This window comes from Tachypleus tridentatus, chromosome 13 (assembly GCF_004210375.1).
Source record: "Tachypleus tridentatus isolate NWPU-2018 chromosome 13, ASM421037v1, whole genome shotgun sequence".
NCBI classification, from domain to species: Eukaryota; Metazoa; Arthropoda; class Merostomata; order Xiphosura; family Limulidae; genus Tachypleus; species Tachypleus tridentatus.
The window spans coordinates 262,537,374-262,562,605 of record NC_134837.1 but is presented as its reverse complement, the minus strand read 5'-3'; the positions used below and the strand labels follow the sequence as shown (position 1 = coordinate 262,562,605).

General features: G+C 32.3%; 1 protein-coding gene and 1 long non-coding RNA gene across 2 annotated transcripts in view; one reads left to right on the top strand and one right to left on the bottom strand.

The window, feature by feature from the left end:
* Positions 1-21,006, bottom strand: part of LOC143240863 (uncharacterized) — a 130,229-nt gene extending 109,223 nt beyond the window's left edge. Inside the window, exon 1 of the long non-coding RNA XR_013022006.1 lies at positions 20,488-21,006. This is a non-coding gene — a long non-coding RNA (uncharacterized LOC143240863). The remainder of the gene's footprint in view (positions 1-20,487) is intronic.
* Positions 20,258-24,590, top strand: LOC143240862 (uncharacterized). Its single transcript, XM_076484065.1, has 5 exons — positions 20,258-20,472; positions 20,564-20,607; positions 20,717-20,782; positions 21,384-21,447; positions 21,812-24,590. Exons 1-5 carry the CDS (start codon positions 20,404-20,406, stop codon positions 22,850-22,852), a joined length of 1,284 nt encoding a protein of 427 aa, XP_076340180.1. The 5' UTR covers positions 20,258-20,403; the 3' UTR covers positions 22,853-24,590.
* Positions 24,591-25,232: the final 642 nt, after the last annotated feature.

The following is a 25,232-nucleotide window of genomic DNA, read 5'->3' as shown; positions in this document are numbered from 1 at the left end:
CAAACGTGGAACTTTACAGATATACTGGAGTAGGTTTAGAGCCATATTAACAAACGTGGAACTTTAACACTGTTAAAGATATATTAAACTAGGCTATGAACCGTATCATCAAGCGTGGAACTTAACACTATTACAGGTATACTGGAGTAGGTTAGGAACTGTATTAACAAACGTTGAACTTTAATACTGTTACCGGTACACTGGACAAGGTTAGGAACCATATTAACAAAAGTATAACTTTAACAATCTTACAGGTATACTGACAATGTTAGGAACCGTATTAATAAACGTGGAACTTTAACACTATTACAAGTATACTGGACTAGGTTAGGAACTGTATAAACAACCGTTGAATTTTAACATGGTTACAGGTATACTGGACTAGGTTAGGAACTGTATTAACAAACGTTGAACTTTAGCACTGTTACAGGTTTTGCCTTCCCTTCAGTTTATAAGTTCATAATTAAGTTACTTGCAGATAAAGTCCATGTTCATTTTTGAGTAAAATTCTAACTCAAACAATAAAATTAATGAAAACAATTTCGCCGATATACTAAAGTGTTATGACTAAGATAGGCTCCAAGTATGTGATAACGTAACCCACCAATACTAAATCATATATAGAACATATAGAAGGAGGAATACATCCGCTGACAACCGTGAGTCTACTAGAAGAACTGACCATACCAACAAACTTAGCCACTGACAACCACAAGTCATGCGAGAGCTGATTAGAGCATTACTATTATGTTATAAAAAATAGAGTTTAACAACAATTAAAATATTCAACAAATCGCAGATATTTTGACGAATATTTATTCTATGTTGTCAGATGTTGGTATTAAATGAATATTTTGACTTTTATGATGAATCATATTCACTTAGTTTAAATTTTTTATCGTACTCCTAAATCACCGTTGTAACCTTACAACTTAGATGTTACCTGTTTTTGTTTGTTTTTTTTAATTTCGCGCAAAGCTACACGAGGGCTATATGCGCTAGGCGTCATTAATTTAGCAGTGTAAGATTAGAGAGAAGGCAGCTAATCTTCATCATCCAACGCCAAGTCTTGCACTACTCTTTTACCAACGAATAGTGGGATGGACGTTATAATGTTTTGGTCAATCGTTGGTAAGAGAGTAGTCCAAAACTTGGCCTTGGGTGATGAAGAATAGCTACCTCCTCTCTAGCCTTTCACTACTAAATCAGAGAGGGCTAGCGCAGATAGCTCTCGTATAGGTGTGCGCGAAATTCAGAAACAAATGAGCAATCAGATAATGCGATTATTCTAATGTATTTCTTTTATGAGATAAAAAAATCCAGGCATGGCCAGATTATTAGGGAGGTGGACTCGTAATTTGAGGGTCGCGGGTTCGAATCCCCCATTACACCAAATATGGTCGGATTTTTTTATCTCATAAATTTTAACCCCCATTCAATCGTTCTGCGTACAGGTATTGATTTCTGTCTAACCCTCACACAGATATTAAATAAGAGAAATAATTCGGTAAAGAATACGTGTTCACTAAAACTTTGTACTGTATATTAATACTGAGGTTATCTATATGAATACAGAAACATTACTTACAATCATATGATGTATACATTTATAACATGTTTATGTTACTTACAGGCTCGCATGTTGATTATAACCATTCGGTTACGAAGACTCATTATACAAAAAAACGATGTGTGGTAATTTAGTGGTCAGTGTAAAATACAGTACGAATGATGTATCGAACTCACTTTTATATCTCCTACACTAATATATTATCTCGCTTTGAAAGAATGGTTAGCTCACATTTGTTGAACCCAAAGTATATTATTATAGCTGTCTTACAAGGTTCACAATGCGTACATAGACAGGCATATTGGTTTGTTACTACAAGTGTCTTACATGGTTCACATTACGTACATTGACAAGCATGTTAGCATATTATTATAGCTGTCTTACATGGTTCACAATGCGTACATATACAGACATGTTGGTGTATTATTACAAGTATCCTACACGGTTCACATTAAGTACATAGACAGACATGATGTTATATTATTACAAGTGTCTTACATGGTTCACATAACGTGCGTAGGCAGCCATGTTGATATATTATTATAGCTGTCTCACATGGTTCATATTATGTACATAGATATATAAATTGTAGATTTAAGAATTAAGAATTTATATATATATATATATATTACTCAAAATATGCAACGTGTCCATTTTGTTTGTAGTTTTACAAACTAGTTTCTGAACTTCACAAACCATGATCTCAAACTTCCATACTCTTATACATTTTGCCTGGAGTTACCAGTCCTTACAAATCAGGACATCAAGATGTTTACAGTGTACAACACGTAATATCAGAATCTGATTACAATCGTAACACCAGCTTCTGAAATGTGCTTTTAAACCTAACTTTAAAAGTGAAATACGTTTTCCAAGATTTGAAATTCTGCGGCCTAAAGAAAATTGTTCGTTGTTTATAATCTAATTTCCTGGACAGGAGTTTTAGATGGGAGTTTTAAAACATTATATAACACAACACAAAATAGCAAAAATATTCGTCAAGTCCATTGAGAAACGAACTGTTAGGAACTTGCAGCATGCATTTTGTGAAATACATGTTTACAATTGGAGTTATGGACGTCAAAATCCCAGAGTTAACGAGATTCTTTTTACCGTAATTTTAGGTTAAGATGGAATCCTCTGACTGTAAATAATTTATAGATTAAAATTTCGTAATTTAATTTCAACAATTCCCATTACAATGACTCAAAAAGTTTTCTTCTATTAGTTTCAGAAATATTAACAATACGAAAATATAACACACTTTACTTTAGGGTTAGAACCTAATCTTTAACATTTCAAGACACAAAATCTTTAGGCCATATTTTCAATTAAAATGCTGAATTTGTATCTTTTACAAGACGAGATCCATACATAGTGATTTCTCCACCTATTTTTTTTAGTAAATTTACTTACAGTTCATAATCCTCAGGTGATATACAGTTACGACAGAAAGTGTTCGTACCCCTGCGTCGTGAGTAGTTTTTTCCTCGTAACTTAAAAAGTATCACGATTAGGATAATGAAAGTATAATATATTTTATTATAATATAATATAATCTACATAAATTTTTATGTAAATTGAACGACAAATAACCTGTTTATAAACAAATAACCAAACATAGGAGGTGCAGAAAATGTTCATGCGTCTACTTTAATGATCAGTCGTGTAACCATTCAGGTGAATTACTTGGCGCAATCTCTCCTCATAGCCCTCCATGATCGTTTGACAGCGCTCGACTGGTATTTTCTTCCATTTTTCTTTACAAAGGGCCTCCAACTCTTCCAGGTTTCTCGGATGACGCTGATGAACCCTGGTCTTCAACTCATGCCAAACGTTTTCAACTGGGTTGAGATCGGGTGATTGCGATGTCCACACCAGAACGCTTATATGGTTCCTCTGTAACTAGGATTGTACATATTTCGATGTGTGCTTGGGGTCATTGTCATGCTGGAAGATCCAACGACGCCCAAACCGCAAGTTCCGAGCATTATTCTTGATACAAGTGCCTAATATATCAACGTACTCTTCTCTTTTCATAATTCCGTTGACGCGGTGAAGGCTGCCTACACCAGAAGAGCTGAATGAACCTCACTGCATGATCGAGCCACCTCCGTGTTTAACTGTAGGGACGGTGTTCTTTGGAAGATTTCGTTCCCCCTTCTTACGGAAAAATATAGCGAACATCATTGTGGACGAAAAGCTCGATTTTAGTCTCGTCTGACCAAAAAATACTCTTCTAATAGGTAAAGGGTTTATCTACATGCTTTCTTGCATACCTCAATCGTGCTTCTAAATGAATAGGTTTTTAATATGGAGTTCTACGAGGACGGCATGCTTTGAACCCAGAAGAGCGTAACATGTTCATAACTGTAGAGGTGCTTACTTCAACCCCAGTTTTCCTTACCAGTTTCTGTATGTCATTACGTGTTAAACGAGGGTTCCTACTAACTTCTCTGAGAACCTTCCTCTTGGTTCTCTCTGGAATTTTGGTGGAGCGTCCGGAACGAGGGAGGTTAGCAGTTGATCCTGTCAGCTTAAACTTAAAAATTATGCTTTGAACAGTAGATTTCGGCACATTAAGTTGTGTAGTAATACTGGAAAGAGACACACGAAATTGTATTTTACAATAATTCGGTGTTTTAAATCACTGGTCAGTTGTTTCCTGTTAGCCATGATGACCAAACAGATTATGACGGAGACGGCGCTAAATTGCCGGAAGTACATTTTTTGCTGACTAAATTCCAATAATTGTGAACCCAGTGTCTAGTTCTGGAATGGTATAATGTAGTTTATTGACCAAACTAAACAAAATTTTTACGGGAATATCAGTTTTTTTCACACGTTCTGAACAGTACGAACACTTTCTGCTCCTTCTATTTTTGGTTATTTGTTTATAAACAGTTTATTTGATGTTTAATTTGCAAACAAATTTATGTAGATATGTGTTAGTATAATAGTTATAGTATATTACACTTCTATTCGCCTAATCGTGATACTTTTTAAGTTATGAGCAAGAAAAGACTCGTGACGCATAGGTACGAACACTTTCTGTCGTAACTGTACGAAATTGTAGTTTTAGAATGAAAGTTCATATTTTGGAAGTTCAAATCATGTGCTAGTGCCACCAACAAATTGTATTATGCATATTATGTATATATGTTATATATATAATATCCAAAAGTCAAGTACAATAAAACAAAATCAAAACAATCTCCAAGATACAGACTACAATGTGTGATATAAAATGTATCCTAGGTTTGGAGGTGACTGAAAAAGTAGGACCCACATTGCGGTGGAGATAGATCGTCTATCAGTCTTAACTGCCGTTCTCTAGTCTCATTAATGCGAAATAATAGCAAAATTATCAAAATTAAATAATAAAAATAAATTGAAATCAGAAGAGCGACAGTTGGGTGCTCAAGTCCACATCTGTATTACCCTTCACTGCTTGCAAACAGTTGTAGGAAGGTGACTGCTCTTCAAAATAAACAAGAAGAGAAAGAAGAACAACCCAAAATAAGGTACTACCACTTGGGGATTAGTAAGATAAACTTACCTTCTGAAGTTGGTATTTCAGCCCCCATTATGACGGTAAAGTACTAATTAGTAGCACAGTAGACAAATTACTCTACTATAGAGGATCCCAACCAGTCATCTCTTAACTGGTATGACTCCCAACCGCCACTCTTTAAGTCTACTGTAACTATGAATTTTCATACACTAAACAAGTCTTCATATGTGATAAGGTGTTCATCCGCATAAAAGTAGTACCAAGTTGTTTAAATGACGTTAGAAACAACTTGGATACTTTCAAATGGATTGATAACATTTTATTATTCAAAATGTCTGTTTTTTTATTATTAACACTTACATGATTAATTTTATTAAATGAAATATCACGTAATATATTTAATAAAATGGTCAGTTGTTTAATAATTTTTGATTGAGCTAGAAACAAATCTAAATTCAGTTGGAGGTTTATAAAGTTAAAATAGAGCATACAGAGAACGTAAATCTATAAACTAATTTAGTTTAGAATTGTTTGTTTTTACAAGTTTTAGTTAAATTTTTAATTACTTTATCTCAAGATTGGTGAACAACTTTATGTGTTTGTGTACCATTAATTTGTTTTGTTACAATTAATGTACAAAACTTTTAACAAATAAAACAAGAATTACAGTTGGTTTTATCAATGGGAACAATAACATTATTAAATATTAATCTTCGACTGACGAAACAATAGTTTTTAAATAGATGAAACTTTCATTGGTAATTCATTTTAAACATAAAATATTCAATAATGTCTAGAATTATTCATCAATCTATCAAAAGTAATACTTTTCTTTGTAAAAAGATAAAGCTACCGTTAATTACAAATACGAAGTTATAAACAGGTTATCCCGTATTATATAATTATAAAAGTTTTTAACTAATTTAAAAGTAAATAAAATTAAAAGCTTATCATTGTGAGTCATACTAGTTAGTATAGATGACTGGTTGGAACTCTCTATAATAGAGTACTTGGTTTGCTGTGCTGCTAATAAGTACTTTACAACTATAATAGGGGTTGGAATGTCAAATGCACGATGTAAGTTTATTTCACTTACCTCCAAGTGGAAGTACCTTATTTTATAATTTTCCGTTTTCTTTTCTTCTTTTTTTATTCTACAAAACAGTCACCTTCCCACTACCGTCTGCACAGAGTGAAGAGTGGCATAGATGTGGGACGTCGTGGACTTCAGCACCAATCTATCGCTCTCTTAATTTCAATTTCTTTTGATTAATTTATTTGTATTATTCAGTTTCAATTATTCTATTATTATTTTTACAAATTTCCTCACATGAAACTGAAGAACGAAGGTTAACATATGATAGAATGTGTATCCCCGCTGTATGTGGGTCCTATATCTTCAGTCACCACCAAAATCCAACGTACATTTCATATCACACATTATAGCCTCACGCTCAGGGATCCTTTTGACTTCTGTAGCAGTTTTTTTACATTTTGATTGTGCTTGATTTTGTTTATTAGAATATGTAAACATATAGAGGGAGAAGTTACTTAACTGTACCAGTATTAATTTTCTATATTTATATACAAATTTGTTTATTCTGAAATCAAACTTTATATACAAAATATTAATTTGAAATAACCATAGCAAACTATCATCTCTAGACTATCCCATTACCACTCCAGCAGTATTAATTAATCAGATACTCCTCAAAATTAGTGTTTCATATTATCAAAAAATTACTTACTTTATTAGTTTAATATCATTTTTCTGGAAAAAGACGATATTAGATTAACTTATTACTACGTCTTAAGCATAAAGAGTTAATCTCATATTATTTAGATACTTATATAAGCACTTTCTGTCATCAAGCGTTTTTCTAAATGTACAACAACATGTGAATTAATTAACTATTTAGTAAACTAGCAATATAAACTGTTCGCAAATAGCAGCATTGTTCGGATATAGAAGTATGTAAAATCAACATTCAATGTTCGGATATAGAAATATGGAAAACATACATTCATTATTCTCCTACAGCAGTGTATAAAACAAAGATTCATTGTTCGGATATAGTAGTAAAAAAATAAACATTCATTGTTCCGATGAAGAAGTATAGTCAACAAATATTCATTACAGAAAAACACAAAATAAACATTCTGTGTTCGGATACAGAATAACAGAAAATAAACATTCAGTGTTCAGACACAGAAAAATTGAAAATAAACATTCAGTGTTCGGATACAGAAAAATTGAAAATAAACATTCAGTGTTCGGATACAGAAAAATAAAAAATAAACATTCAATGATCGGATCCAGAAAAACAGAAAATAAAAATTCATTCAGTGTTCGGATACACAAAAAAGAAAATAAACATTCAGTGTTCGGATACAGAAAAAAAAACATTCAGTTTTCAGATAGAGGAAAACAGAAAATAAACATTCAGTGTTCGGATACAGAAAAAAAAACAATTCAGTTTTCAGATAGAGGAAAACAGAAAAAAAACATTCAGAGTTCGGATACAGAAGAACAGAAATGAAACATTCAGTGTTCAGATACAGAAAAACAGAAAACAAACATTCAGTGTTCGGACACAGAAAAACTGAAAACAAACATTCAGTAATCGGATACAGAAAAACAGAAAATAAACATTCAGTGTTCGGATACAGAAAAACATAAAATAAACATTCAGTGTTCGGATACAGAAAAACAGAAAACAAACATTCAGTGTTCGGATACAGAAAAACAGAAAATAAACATTCAGTGTTCGGATACAGAAAAACAGAAAACAAACATTCAGTGTTCGGATACAGAAAAACAGAAAACAAACATTCAGTGTTCGGATACAAAAAAAAACAAACAGAAAATAAACATTCAGTGTTCGGATACAGAAAAACAGAAAACAAACATTCAGTGTTCGAATACAAAAAATATAGAAAATAAGCATTCAGTGTTCGGATACAAAAACAACAACAAAATAAACATTCAGTGTTCGGATACAGAAAAAAGAAAATAAACATTCAGTGTTCGGATACAGAAAAAAGAAAATAAACATTCAGTGTTCAGATACAGAAAAACAGAAAATAAACATTCCGTGTTCGGATACAGAAAAACAGAAAAGAAACATTCAGTGTTCGGATACAGAAAAACAGAAAATAAACATTCAGTGTTCGGATACAAAAACAACAACAAAATAAACATTCAGTGTTCGGATACAGAAAAAAGAAAATAAACATTCAGTGTTCGGATACAGAAAAAAGAAAATAAACATTCAGTGTTCAGATACAGAAAAACAGAAAATAAACATTCAGTGTTCGGATACAGAAAAACAGAAAATAAACATTCAGTGTTCGGATACAGAAAAACAGAAAATAAACATTCAGTGTTCGGATACAGAAAAACAGAAAATAAACATTCAGTGTTCGGATACAGAAAAACAGAAAATTAACATTCAGTGTTCGGATACAGAAAAACAGAAAATTAACATTCAGTGTTCGGATACAGAAAAAAAGAAAATAAACATTCAGTGTTCGGATACAGAAAAAAAGAAAATAAACATTCAGTGTTCGGATACAGAAAAACAGAAAACAAACATTCAGTGTTCGGATACAGAAAAACAGAAAAGAAACATTCTTTGTTCGGATACGGAAAAACAGAAAAGAAACATTCAGTGTTCGGATACAGAAAAACAGAAAAGAAACATTCAGTGTTCGGATACACAAAATAAACATTCAGTGTTCGAATAAAAAAAAATAAAAAATAAGCATTCAGTGTACGAATACAGAAAAAAGAAAATAAACATTCAGTGTTGAGATACAGAAAAAAAATAAACATTCAGTGTTCGGATACAGATAAACAGAAAATAAACATTCAATGTTTGGATACAGAGAAACAGAAAATAAACATTCAATGTTTGGATACAGAAAAACAGAAAATAAACATTCAATGTTTGGATACAGAAAAACAGAAAATAAACATCAGTTTTCGGACACAGAAAAATAAAAAAGAAACATTCAGTGTTCGGATACAAAAAAACAGAAAATAAACAATCAGTGTTCGAATACAAAAAATATAGAAAATAAGCATTCAGTGTTCGGATACAAAAACAACAACAAAATAAACATTCAGTGTTCGGATACAGAAAAAAGAAAATAAACATTCAGTGTTCAGATACAGAAAAACAGAAAATAAACATTCAGTGTTCGGATACAGAAAAACAGAAAAGAAACATTCAGTGTTCGGATACAGAAAAACAGAAAAAAAACATTCAGAGTTCGGATACAGAAGAACAGAAATGAAACATTCAGTGTTCAGATACAGAAAAACAGAAAACAAACATTCAGTGTTCGGACACAGAAAAACAGAAAACAAACATTCAGTGTTCGGATACAGAAAAACAGAAAATAAACATTCAGTGTTCGGATAGAGAAAAACAGAAAATAAACATTCAGTGTTCGGATACAGAAAAACAGAAAAGAAACATTCAGTGTTCGGATACAAAAAAAAACATTCATTGTTCGGATATAGCAGAATAGAAAATAAACATTCACTGTTCGTATACAGAATTATAGAAAATAAATATTCATTGTTCGGATATAGCAGTATATAAAATAAACATTCAGTGTTTGGATATAGCGATATAGAAAATAAGCATTAACTGTTCGGATATAGCAGTATGGAAAATAAACATTCAGTGTTCGGATACAGAAGTATAGAAAATAAACATTCAGTGTTCGGATACAGAAAAACAGAAAATAAACATTCAGTGTTCGGATACAGAAAAACAGAAAACAAACATTCAGTGTTCGGATACAGAAAAACAGAAAAAAAAACATTCAGTGTTCGGATACAGAAAAAAACAAAACAGAAAAAAGAAACATTCAGTGTTCGGATACAGAAAAAACAGAAAATTAACATTCAGTGTTCGGATACAGAAAAACAGAAAATAAACATTCAGTGTTCGGATACAGAAAAACAGAAAATAAACATTCAGTGTTCGGATACAGAAAAACAGAAAATAAACATTCAGTGTTCGGATACAGAAAAACAGAAAAAAACATTCAGTGTTCGGATACAGAAAAACAGAAAATAAACATTCAGTGTTCGGATACAGAAAAACAGAAAAAAAACATTCAGTGTTCGGATACAGAAAAACAGAAAAGAAACATTCAGTGTTCGGATACAGAAAAACAGAAAATAAACATTCAGTGTTCGGATACAGAAAAACAGAAAATAAACATTCAGTGTTCGGATACAGAAAAACAGAAAATTAACATTCAGTGTTCGGATACAGAAAAACAGAAAATAAACATTCAGTGTTCGGATACAGAAAAAAGAAAATAAACATTCAGTGTTCGGATACAGAAAAACAGAAAACAAACATTCAGTGTTCGGATACAGAAAAACAGAAAAAAAAACATTCAGTGTTCGGATACAGAAAAACAGAAAAGAAACATTCAGTGTTCGGATACAGAAAAACAGAAAATTAACATTCAGTGTTCGGATACAGAAAAACAGAAAATAAACATTCAGTGTTCGGATACAGAAAAAAAGAAAATAAACATTCAGTGTTCGGATACAGAAAAACAGAAAAGAAACATTCAGTGTTCGGATACAGAAAAACAGAAAATAAACATTCAGTGTTCGGATACAGAAAAACAGAAAATAAACATTCAGTGTTCGGATACAGAAAAACAGAAAATAAACATTCAGTGTTCGGATACAGAAAAACAGAAAATTAACATTCAGTGTTCGGATACAGAAAAAAAGAAAATAAACATTCAGTGTTCGGATACAGAAAAACAGAAAAAAACATTCAGTGTTCGGATACAGAAAAACAGAAAAGAAACATTCAGTGTTCGGATACAGAAAAACAGAAAAGAAACATTCAGTGTTCGGATACAGAAAAACAGAAAAGAAACATTCAGTGTTCGGATACAGAAAAACAGAAAAAGTGTTCGGATACAGAAAAGAAACATTCAGTGTTCGGATACACAAAATAAACATTCAGTGTTCGAATAAAAAAAATAGAAAATAAGCATTCAGTGTACGAATACAGAAAAAAGAAAATAAACATTCAGTGTTCTGATACAGAAAAAAAAAAATAAACATTCAGTGTTGAGATACAGAAAAACAGAAAATAAACATTCAGTGTTCGGATACAGAAAAACAGAAAATAAACATTCAATGTTTGGATACAGAAAAACAGAAAATAAACATCAGATTTCGGACACAGAAAAATAAAAAATAAACATTCAGTGTTCGGATACAAAAAAAACAACAGAAAATAAACATTCAGTGTTCGGATACAGAAAAACAGAAAATAAACATTCAGTGTTCGAATACAAAAAATATAGAAAATAAACATTCAGTGTTCAGATACAGAAAAACAGAAAAAAAACATTCAGTGTTCGGATACAGAAAAACAGAAAAGAAACATTCAGTGTTTGGATACAGAAAAGAAACATTCAGTGTTTGGATACAGAAAAACAGAAAATAAACATTCAGTGTTCAGATACAGAAAAACAGAAAATAAACATTCAGTGTTCGGATACAGAAAAACAGAAAAGAAACATTCAGTGTTCAGATACAGAAAAACAGAAAATAAACATTCAGTGTTCGGATACAGAAAAACAGAAAAGAAACATTCAGTGTTCGGATACAGAAAAACAGAAAAGAAACATTCAGTGTTCGGATACAGAAAAACACAGAAAAGAAACATTCAGTGTTCGGATACAGAAGAACAGAAAAGAAACATTCAGTGTTCAGATACAGAAAAACAGAAAACAAACATTCAGTGTTCGGACACAGAAAAACAGAAAACAAACATTCAGTGTTCGGATACAGAAAAACAGAAAAGAAACATTCAGTGTTCGGATACAGAAAAACAGAAAAGAAACATTCAGTGTTCGGATACAGAAAAACAGAAAATTAACATTCAGTGTTCGGATACAGAAAAACAGAAAATTAACATTCAGTGTTCGGATACAGAAAAAAAGAAAATAAACATTCAGTGTTCGGATACAGAAAAACAGAAAAAAAACATTCAGTGTTCGGATACAGAAAAACAGAAAAGAAACATTCTTTGTTCGGATACGGAAAAACAGAAAAGAAACATTCAGTGTTCGGATACAGAAAAACAGAAAAGAAACATTCAGTGTTCGGATACACAAAATAAACATTCAGTGTTCGAATAAAAAAAAATAGAAAATAAGCATTCAGTGTACGAATACAGAAAAAAGAAAATAAACATTCAGTGTTCTGATACAGAAAAAAGAAAATAAACATTCAGTGTTGAGATACAGAAAAACAGAAAATAAACATTCAGTGTTCGGATACAGAAAAACAGAAAATAAACATTCAATGTTTGGATACAGAAAAACAGAAAATAAACATCAGATTTCGGACACAGAAAAATAAAAAATAAACATTCAGTGTTCGGATACAAAAAAAACAACAGAAAATAAACATTCAGTGTTCGGATACAGAAAAACAGAAAATAAACATTCAGTGTTCGAATACAAAAAATATAGAAAATAAGCATTCAGTGTTCAGATACAGAAAAACAGAAAAAAAACATTCAGTGTTCGGATACAGAAAAACAGAAAAGAAACATTCAGTGTTTGGATACAGAAAAACAGAAAAGAAACATTCAGTGTTCGGATACAGAAAAAAGAAAATAAACATTCAGTGTTCAGATACAGAAAAACAGAAAATAAACATTCAGTGTTCGGATACAGAAAAACAGAAAAGAAACATTCAGTGTTCGGATACAGAAAAACAGAAAATAAACATTCAGTGTTCGGATACAGAAAAACAGAAAAGAAACATTCAGTGTTCGGATACAGAAAAACAGAAAACAAACATTCAGTGTTCGGATACAGAAAAACAGAAAAGAAACATTCAGTGTTCGGATACAGAAAAACAGAAAAGAAACATTCAGTGTTCGGATACAGAAAAACAGAAAATAAACATTCAGTGTTCGGATACAGAAAAACAGAAAATAAACATTCAGTGTTCGGATACAGAAAAACAGAAAATAAACATTCAGTGTTCGGATACAGAAAAACAGAAAATAAACATTCAGTGTTCGGATACAGAAAAACAGAAAAAAAACATTCAGTGTTCGGATACAGAAAAACAGAAAACAAACATTCAGTGTTCGGATACAGAAAAACAGAAAATAAACATTCAGTGTTCGGATACAGAAAAACAGAAAATAAACATTCAGTGTTCGGATACAGAAAAACAGAAAAAAAAAACATTCAGTGTTCGGATACAGAAAAACAGAAAATTAACATTCAGTGTTCGGATACAGAAAAAAAAAAACAGAAAATTAACATTCAGTGTTCGGATACAGAAAAACAGAAAATAAACATTCAGTGTTCGGATACAGAAAAAAGAAAATAAACATTCAGTGTTCGGATACAGAAAAAAAACAAAAATAAACATTCAGTGTTCGGATACAGAAAAACAGAAAATAAACATTCAGTGTTCGGATACAGAAAAACAGAAAATAAACATTCAGTGTTCGGATACAGAAAAAAAGAAAATAAACATTCAGTGTTCGGATACAGAAAAAAAGAAAATAAACATTCAGTGTTCGGATACAGAAAAACAGAAAATAAACAAAAAAAAAGAAACATTCAGTGTTCGGATACAGAAAAACAGAAAAGAAACATTCAGTGTTCGGATACAGAAAAACAGAAAAGAAACATTCAGTGTTCGGATACAGAAAAACAGAAAAGAAACATTCAGTGTTCGGATACAGAGAAAAAAACAGAAAAGAAACATTCAGTGTTCGGATACAGAAAAACAGAAAATAAACATTCAGTGTTCGGATAAAAAAAATTCAGAAAATAGAAAAAACATTCAGTGTTCGGATACAGAAAAAAGAAAATAAACATTCAGTGTTCAGATACATACAGAAAAAAGAAAATAAACATTCAGTGTTCGGATACAGAAAAACAGAAAATAAACATTCAGTGTTCGGATACAGAAAAACAGAAAATAAACATTCAGTGTTCGGATACAGAAAAACAGAAAATTAACATTCAGTGTTCGGATACAGAAAACAGAAAATAAACATTCAGTGTTCGGATACAGAAAAAAGAAAATAAACATTCAGTGTTCGGATACAGAAAACAGAAAAAAAGAAACATTCAGTGTTCGGATACAGAAAAACAGAAAAGAAACATTCAGTGTTCGGATACGGAAAAACAGAAAAAGAAACATTCAGTGTTCGGATACAGAAAAACAGAAAAGAAACATTCAGTGTTCGGATACAGAAAAACAGAAAATAAACATTCAGTGTTCGGATACAGAAAAACAGAAAATAAACATTCAGTGTTCGGATACAGAAAACAGAGAAATAAACATTCAGTGTTCGGATACAGAAAAAAAGAAAATAAACATTCAGTGTTCGGATACAGAAAAACAGAAAATAAACATTCAGTGTTCGGATACAGAAAAACAGAAAAGAAACATTCAGTGTTCGGATACAGAAAAACAGAAAATTAACATTCAGTGTTCGGATACAGAAAAACAGAAAATAAACATTCAGTGTTCGGATACAGAAAAAAAGAAAATAAACATTCAGTGTTCGGATACAGAAAAACAGAAAATAAACATTCAGTGTTCGGATACAGAAAAACAGAAAAATAAACATTCAGTGTTCGGATACAGAAAAAAAAAACAGAAAAGAAACATTCAGTGTTCGGATACAGAAAAACAGAAAAGAAACATTCAGTGTTCGGATACAGAAAAACAGAAAAGAAACATTCAGTGTTCGGATACAGAAAAACAGAAAAAAAACATTCAGTGTTCGGATACAGAAAAATAAAAATTCAGTGTTCGGATACACAAAATAAAAAAAATAGAAAATAAACATTCAGTGTTCGAATACAGAAAAAAAGAAAATAAACATTCAGTGTTCTGATACAGAAAAAAGAAAATAAACATTCAGTGTTGAGATACAGAAAAACAGAAAATAAACATTCAGTGTTCGGATACAGAAAAACAGAAAATAAACATTCAGTGTTTGGATACAGAAAAACAGAAAATAAACATTCAGTGTTCGGATACAGAAAAACAAAAAATAAACATTCAGTGTTCGGATACAAAAAAACAACAGAAAATAAACATTCAGTGTTCGGATACAGAAAAACAGAAAATAAACATTCAGTGTTCGGATACAAAAAAAATAGAAAATAAACATTCAGTGTTCAGATACAGAAAAAACAGAAAAAAAACATTCAGTGTTCGGATACAGAAAAACAGAAAAGAAACATTCAGTGTTCGGATACAGAAAAACAGAAAAGAAACATTCAGTGTTCGGATACAGAAAAAAGAAAATAAACATTCAGTGTTCAGATACAGAAAAACAGAAAATAAACATTCAGTGTTCGGATACAGAAAACAGAAAAGAAACATTCAGTGTTCAGATACAGAAAAACAGAAAATAAACATTCAGTGTTCGGATACAGAAAAACAGAAAAGAAACATTCAGTGTTCGGATACAGAAAAACAGAAAATAAACATTCAGTGTTCGGATACAGAAAAACAGAAAAGAAACATTCAGTGTTCGGATACAGAAAAACAGAAAAGAAACATTCAGTGTTCGGATACAGAAAAACAGAAAACAAACATTCAGTGTTCGGATACAGAAAAACAGAAAAAAAACATTCAGTGTTCGGATACAGAAAAACAGAAAATAAACATTCAGTGTTCGGATACAGAAAAACAGAAAATAAACATTCAGTGTTCGGATACAGAAAAACAGAAAAGAAACATTCAGTGTTCGGATACAGAAAAACAGAAAAGAAACATTCAAAACAAACATTCAACATTCAGTGTTCGGATACAGAAAAACAGAAAATAAACATTCAGTGTTCGGATACAGAAAAACAGAAAAAAAAACATTCAGTGTTCGGATACAGAAAAACAGAAAAGAAACATTCAGTGTTCGGATACAAAAAAAAAAACATTCATTGTTCGGATATAGCAGAATAGAAAATAAACATTCACTGTTCGTATACAGAATTATAGAAAATAAACATTCAGTGTTCGGATACAGCAAAATAGAAAATAAACATTCAGTGTTCGAATATACAGTAAAAAAATAAAAATAAACATTCAGTGTTCGGATACAGAAAATAGAAAACAAACATTCAGTGTTCGGTATAGCATACAAAAATAGAAAATAAACATTCAGTGTTCGGATACAGCGATACAGAAAATAAACATTCAGTGTTCGGATACAGAAAAACAGAAAATAAACATTCAGTGTTCGGATACAGAAAAACAGAAAATAAACATTCAGTGTTCGGATACAGAAAAACAGAAAATAAACATTCAGTGTTCGGATACAGAAAAACAGAAAATTAACATTCAGTGTTCGGATACAGAAAAACAGAAAATTAACATTCAGTGTTCGGATACAGAAAAAAAGAAAATAAACATTCAGTGTTCGGATACAGAAAAAAAAAAATAAACATTCAGTGTTCGGATACAGAAAAACAGAAAAGAAACATTCAGTGTTCGGATACAGAAAAACAGAAAAATAAACATTCAGTGTTCGGATACAGAAAAACAGAAAATTAACATTCAGTGTTCGGATACAGAAAAAAAGAAAATAAACATTCAGTGTTCGGATACAGAAAAAAAGAAAATAAACATTCAGTGTTCGGATACAGAAAAACAGAAAAGAAACATTCAGTGTTCGGATACAGAAAAACAGAAAAGAAACATTCAGTGTTCGGATACAGAAAAACAGAAAAGAAACATTCAGTGTTCGGATACAGAAAAACAGAAAAGAAACATTCAGTGTTCGGATACAGAAAAACAGAAAAGAAACATTCTTTGTTCGGATACGGAAAAACAGAAAAGAAACATTCAGTGTTCGGATACAGAAAAACAGAAAAGAAACATTCAGTGTTCGGATACAGAAAAAAACAGAAAATAAACATTCAGTGTTCGGATACAGAAAAACAGAAAATAAACATTCAGTGTTCGGATACAGAAAAACAGAAAATAAACATTCAGTGTTCGGATACAGAAAAACAGAAAAGAAACATTCAGTGTTCGGATACAGAAAAACAGAAAATTAACATTCAGTGTTCGGATACAGAAAAAAAGAAAATAAACATTCAGTGTTCGGATACAGAAAAAAAGAAAATAAACATTCAGTGTTCGGATACAGAAAAACAGAAAAGAAACATTCAGTGTTCGGATACAGAAAAACAGAAAAAAAACATTCAGTGTTCGGATACAGAAAAACAGAAAAGAAACATTCAGTGTTCGGATACAGAAAAACAGAAAAGAAACATTCAGTGTTCGGATACACAAAATAAACATTCAGTGTTCGAATAAAAAAAATAGAAAATAAGCATTCAGTGTACGAATACAGAAAAAAGAAAATAAACATTCAGTGTTCTGATACAGAAAAAAAGAAAATAAACATTCAGTGTTCGGATACAGAAAAACAGAAAATAAACATTCAATGTTTGGATACAGAAAAACAGAAAATAAACATCAGATTTCGGACACAGAAAAATAAAAAATAAACATTCAGTGTTCGAATACAAAAAATATAGAAAATAAGCATTCAGTGTTCAGATACAGAAAAACAGAAAAAAAACATTCAGTGTTCGGATACAGAAAAACAGAAAAGAAACATTCAGTGTTTGGATACAGAAAAACAGAAAAGAAACATTCAGTGTTCGGATACAGAAAAAAGAAAATAAACATTCAGTGTTCAGATACAGAAAAACAGAAAATAAACATTCAGTGTTCGGATACAGAAAAACAGAAAAGAAACATTCAGTGTTCAGATACAGAAAAACAGAAAATAAACATTCAGTGTTCGGATACAGAAAAACAGAAAAGAAACATTCAGTGTTCGGATACAGAAAAACAGAAAAGAAACATTCAGTGTTCGGATACAGAAGAACAGAAAAGAAACATTCAGTGTTCAGATACAGAAAAACAGAAAACAAACATTCAGTGTTCGGACACAGAAAAACAGAAAACAAACATTCAGTGTTCGGATACAGAAAAACAGAAAATAAACATTCAGTGTTCGGATAGAAAAACAGAAAATAAACATTCAGTGTTCGGATACAGAAAAACAGAAAAGAAACATTCAGTGTTCGGATACAGAAAAACAGAAAAGAAACATTCAGTGTTCGGATACAGAAAAACAGAAAATAAACATTCAGTGTTCGGATACAGAAAAAAAACAAAACAGAAACAAGTGTTCGGATACAGAAAAACAGAAAAAAAACATTCAGTGTTCGGATACAAAAAAAAACATTCATTGTTCGGATATAGCAGAATAGAAAATGAACATTCACTGTTCGTATACAGAATTATAGAAAATAAATATTCATTGTTCGGATATAGCAGTATAGAAAATATACATTCACTGCTCGAATATAGCAGTATAAAAAATTAAAATACATTGTTCGTATATAGAAGTATAGAAAACAAACATTAAAAGTTCGGGTATAGCAGTATATAAAATAAACATTCAGTGTTTAGATATAGCGATATAGAAAATAAGCATTCACTGTTCGGATATAGCAGTATGGAAAATAAACATTCAGTGTTCGGATACAGAAGTATAGAAAACAAACATTAATTGTTCGGATACAAAAGTATAGAAAACAAACATTCAGTGTTGGGATATAGCAGTATAGAAAATAAAGATTCAGTGTTCGGATACAGAAGTATAGAAAACAAACATTAAGTGTTCGGATATAGAAGCATAGAAAACAAACATTAAGTGTTCGGATATAGAAGCATATAAAACAAACATTAATTGTTCGGATATAGAAGTATAGAAAACAAACATTCAGTGTTCGGATACAGAAAAAAGAAAATATACATTCAGTGTTCGGATACAGAAAAAAGAAAATAAACATTCAGTGTTCGGATACAGAAGAACAGAAAATAAACATTCAGTGTTCGGATACAGACAAACAGAAAAGAAACATTCACTGTTCGGATATAGCAGTATGGAAAATAAACATTCAGTGTTCGGATACAGAAGTATAGAAAACAAACATTAATTGTTCGGATACAAAAGTATAGAAAACAAACATTCAGTGTTGGGATATAGAAGCATAGAAAATAAACATTCAGTGTTTGGATATAGAAGTATAGAAAACAAACATTAATTGTTCGGATATAGAAGTATAGAAAACAAACATTCAGTTTTCGGATATAGAAGTATAGAAAATAAACATTCACTTTTTGGATATAGAAGTATAGAAAACAAACATTCATTGCACGGATATAGTTGTTTTGCCAAAAAACATCGTTTGTTCGGATACGGCAGTATAAAGAAATACTCTGTATCAGGTAGAAGAAAAAATGACCCGTTGTTACAGTAACATTAGAGGCTGACATAAGGTTTATGAGACATATAGATGTTTACTGAAGGTACTCTGTAAGAAGAACCAAAGTTAGCGTCCAGTCCGAGAAACTCAAATTAGATTTTGTTGCTCATGTTATGGGCGTGATTTACTCGCACCTTCACATTTATCAATAAATATTATTATTGTGGCTTCTAACGATCGATTAATCCAAGTCGTTGTTTACCATCAGAACGGTAGACATTTTAATTATATAAACGGAACTTTAATGATGTATTTGTCAGAAATATGTGTTTCTTTGTGTTCAGTAATATTCTGTAAAGAGAAACACAGGTAATATTTGGTTATAAGTTTTATTCTATGTAATATTGGTATGGCTGAAAAGTTGAACCAATGCTTTGATGACATTTCTACATGGTGTTTGATTTCGGATAAGAATGAATATTATTTTTTTTGTAAAATGTTTAAAACAAAAACAATCTAAAAATCCACCGGGTTTAGTTTGGTACCATGAGGGTTAAATATGGTTGTTTTGATCTTCCGTATACGTAATTGAAAAATTACTTTAAAATGCTTGCTTTAATGACGGTCTGTAATCAACTGTTTATTTTACAGGGTGTTGCAAAATCTTTAGGGGACTTAAAAGCAGTTGTGAAATAGTTTACACAAAGAACAGTGAATCTAGCTGTGCGAAGGACATACTCAGCAAACAGTCACTACCATCAGGCCACACACACACCTCTTAGGGGAGGGGATCTACTTCAACAGCCTTAACTGGTAGACATTGACGTCAGACACACTTTGGAATTCTGGGTAATGCGAGCACTATCGAAGCGACTTGCGCTCGAACTAGAGCCAGTTGAAAACAAGCTTTGCGCGAGGCCTGAATCGTACGTTGGGTAGTGTTGCAAGACGGCGACTGAATAGTTTGTACTCGGCTCAAATGGAACTATCTTCAGTTGGCGAACGTGTTTTTGCCGCAGAATGCATTCAGAAAAAGCGAATAAGAAAGGTAAGCGAAACTTACCCAAGTCTTTTTGAAATGTTTCTTCACAGAAAAATGTTGAAATGAGTAATGTTTATATATTTTTCTGTTTCCTCAGGGTCGGGTTGAATACTTAGTGAAGTGGAAGGGATGGAGCCCTAAGTAAGTACATGTTTCTAACGTTAAATCAATTCAGTATTTAATTTCACTGTAAGTTACAAAATGATATGCGATACTCACTTTTAATCATTATTATTATTCTCACACGCAGATACAATACTTGGGAACCAGAAGAAAACATTTTGGACGCACGGCTACTTGAAGCTTTCGAAGCAAGGTAAGTGCAAAACCTCTCATACAAAATGGCGCGATTCGTTGGTGATGCGCCTGCGCTCGATCGCAACGAAATACAGCGCTACCGGTAGTTTGTTGTCAAGGGAATAAATAACTGTTGCTGAATCGGTATATGGATAAAAATATATTCACATTTCATTGTCAACACATATTGAAACTCAGTTCTTTATTGAAAGCTCAGAACGTGCAGAATTTCGTAATTAAACGTAAATATATTCATACAAAGATTCTTGTTTCGTTTCTGTGCGTGTTAAAAGTTGGACGTTCGCATTACGTGACTGTTCGTTCATGTGTATTGTGTTGAGTCAGGGATAGCAACTGTTAAGTTGGGGGTGATTTTCTGGATTAATGCGTTGCATTTTGTTCGTGTACGTGAAAGATGAAAGCGTGATAAAATAACCCACATTAATATGTTGTTTGTATTTGGACGAAGGTACTATTTGTGTGTTAGTTACTCGTATTCAGATTTTAAAAAATCTTTTTATTGGTCAAATTTTGAATGTTTTTATGGTAGTTATATTAATGTCCAGTTTTGATGACCTGGTCATTATAATTCTGAAATTAATTATTTGTTCGTTCTACAGTCAAAAGGAAAGAGAGATAAATCCGGGAAAAAGAGGACCTAAGCCTAAAAAAGAACGAAGTTCGGTAAGTGATTATGACATTTGTTTGCCATTACATTCTGTTTTAATTATAGATAAAAAAAACTCTGGACAGATAATTTTAGGAGGTTTGATTGTTGAAATAACAATAAAATATATGCACGGAAATGTAGATATTATAGATTTTGTTTTTCAACCTGTGATGTTACGGTGATAAAAAAAATTCAGGTGAACACGTTAAATTAGATTTATGTAAAGCAAATGTTCCTTTTTCATAAAATTAGCCAGTGATAATGTAAGGGATAGCGTAAAGTAGATTCGTGTTCGAAATAACAACTAATAACAGATTCACCCAGTAAGTCTCATCCACGCGAAATTGCAAATTAATAATAAAATTGTAATTCTCGCAGAGTGCAGGTGACGTACTGGATTCTAGAGGGGACTGGAAGTCAGTCCATAAAGTATGGAGCGACTCGACAGACGAAGCCGAGTCCGTGGCAAGAGCTGCCGAAGAGAATGTCGAGTCCAACGAACCTTTCGCTGACGCTTCTGTCCATTCTCCTGTCTTTGATGTTGATGATAGATTAGCAACTAAAAAAGAGACGATGAAACGCAGAGTGGATTCTTGGACAGAAGAAAGAGCTACAGAGGCTGTTAGTCCTAACCAGGATGGCGAGGTGGAGAACTCGATCCCAGTTAAATTATCGAAGACAGTCAATTCTTCTTCGAATGTCCAGTTACCCACTAATTTCTCTTCATCCCTTATCCTGAATGGTAAACGACCACTTCCGGTCACCTCGCCAGAGTCTGAAGCCAATGTCCAAGTTGAGACAACATCGATAAACGACGACAATGTTGTAGTAAATCCAGCTGTTTCCACAGTTACTGTCGGTCCTAAAAACACGGCGTCGAGTGTCCGCTCTGCTCAGTTTGGTGCCTCCGGCTTCGCGATTAAGGGTGGTCAACACGCACGTGGATCAGTCAAAGTTCCCGTAAGTGGCAACACCCCAGTATCACTGATTACCCCGCCATTCAAACAAGAAGACGTGAATGGAGCAGCTGTTACCCAGCCCAATGGGACATCTCTGCCTGGAGCAGGAAACAACTCCGACCAGGAGAACCATAACGATGACGGTCAGAACCAGGTTGTCACCAGCGGGACGGCTGTTCGGGGAAAAGGTCCCTTGGCTCCCGGATCGTTGCTCCAACCCAAGCACAGCAATAACCAAGTAACTTACTCCGGCAAGCCTAACACCAAATGTGAAGATATAACTTCGGCGCCTGAGTTTTGGCGTATCCAGAACAACCTAGTGGATCAGATCTTCATTACTGACGTCACGTCTAATCTCGTAACGGTTACAGTACGAGAAAGCAGAACTCGACTGGGCTTCTTTAGGGACAGAAACAACGAGGAGAAAAATATTGAACTTCGAGAAGAAAACGTCAAATGATAGCGTGTTAGTGATACGAGAAAGGCAATGTGTTAAGAGAGTATACAAACAGAACAAATGAATTTTGTAGAGGAAATACGCACACCATCTTGAAAATTCCATATCTTCGATTAGTGTTGTGGGTGATGACGCGGGTTGTAAATCTATAATAACACCAGTTGCAAATCGATTTTCGTTTATTTTATGCACCTGTGAACGTTAACAAATATATTTGTGACGAAATTGATTGTGCAAATGAGGCCTTGATGTTATTCAAACATTTCGGTGGTTGTATTTTGTATAACAGAATGTTTAAGGTGTTTTATTTTCGATAACAATGTAAAACCACTAACTTTTGACGACAATATGCAGTGAGTGATAAAGCACTGTTGTGTACTAAGTATTGCGTTTCATTCGACATGGAAGGTAGCGTTGTTAGTGGACACGCCCATGGGTGACTCATTCCATGTAGACTAACCTCACGATTGGTGATTTTATTGGAGACGTAAAGCTATCAGTCACAAAAACAGGTTGAGCACGTGACTTAAGGCGTGTTTCAATGTGACGTTTTAGCTTCGGTATAACCTCGGGTCACGAGCAGAGATTGAAGAAGCGAAATAATAGTAAACAATCAATATCGTTGAGTGTGTGAGCAGGGGATAGATTAGATGATTCATGCAATGATTTTGGCAAGATGAGGCGACCTGGTGTCGGGAATAATATGTGTATGTGTACATTGAGTCGGCTGTGTAAAAATCTAAAAAAATGTACAGTTAAAAAATAAATATATATCATATATGTACAAAATATATATATTACTTCTTATTACACATGGATTTAAATTCGGACTTTGTATATCAAACATTAGTAACTTGTAAAAGTTAATTTGAAGTTCAATGGATATCATAGGTTCCATTCATGCGCGCCCTCTGTATGTTACTTTTTTCTGTTTTAATTACTTTAAAACGTGAATGTTTTTGTACCAGTTTGTGTTTCTAGAAAATAAACTGGAATTTTAAATCTTAATGTCATAATTATCATAACCTCTGTATTTAGGCTTAGCAAGTTGTTGATACTGTTTGTTGAAAAACCTTAAATTCGGACACTCATTTAACATAATTTAAACTGAACATTTTCTAAAAAAAGACTAGAATTTTCTACTAAAAACTTATAAAGTGTGTCTACCGTTGTTAATCATAATAAATAAATGTATATGTAGATGGTATTTTTATGGACTAAAATTAATATTTTCAATGAGGGACATATACTCTGTTTTGACTTTTCACGTAATAGCTAACTTGTGCATTAAACTTCAAAATATTTTGTGTTGCACAATTCATAGCTTTCTAAATGTGGTATTCAATATCGCAGTGCTGTTTCGTTATTTGCCAATCAACGTTTGTTTTGTTTTTTGCCACGTTCAGTCCTATGTTGTTTGAATATAGATTCAGAATAACCTTTCTATTCTAGTGTTTAGTGTTATTTTGTTTTTCTAACTCTTCTAGTCATTGTATGTTTGTCGAAAATCCAAATTTTGACACTGTTAATTCACATGTCGATCTGTCGAATAAGTTAGCCTAACTTAATATCAGTTTTGTTGATTTCTAAACATGGTCAGAATATGTTATAGTGGCGTTAACGGATCGCCCTAACTTTAGTAATAAATTTGAAACAAACTCTGATTATTCGAATATGAAGTGTATATTTAGCAGTCCAAGTTCTATGTACGAGACATAACCGATTAAAATCTTTCATAATACGTCGTAGTCATTCTAAATTGTTAATGTGCGCTACAAATAAGCAGAAATAATACTATCACACAAATCATGTTTTTTGTTTGTGTTTTTTGCTAGCGTTAAAGAAGTATGAAGTTAATAAGTCAATTTTTTATACCGTAATAGTAAACTTGAACTACATTTTTTATGATGAAAGAAATGTATTGATCATGATTGTTGATACCGGGTCTTAACGTGCTTTAAATTATAAAATTATTATTGAATACTGGGTCTTAACGTGCTTTAACTTCAGGGTCTTGTCAATATTTTCATCATGTTATCATTTTCCTACTGGAAGGAACTGTGAATTTTCTCTTCCACATATGGATGAAAATGATCTGATAGTCCAAACTGGAAGGGGGAGATGAGTTGAAACATTATATTTTAGAGAAAACAAACAGAATTAGAAAGATAAGTATACACGGTAGAGGGCGTAGAATTGTTCGTTTGTTTTGAATTTCGCACAAAGCTACTCGAGGGCTATCTGTGCTAGCCGTCCCTAATTTAGTAGTGTAAGACTAGAGGGAATGCAGCTAGTCATCACCGCCATCTCTTGGGCTACTCTTTTACCAACGAATAGTGGGATTGATCGTCATATTATAACGCCCCCACTGCTGAAAGAAGGC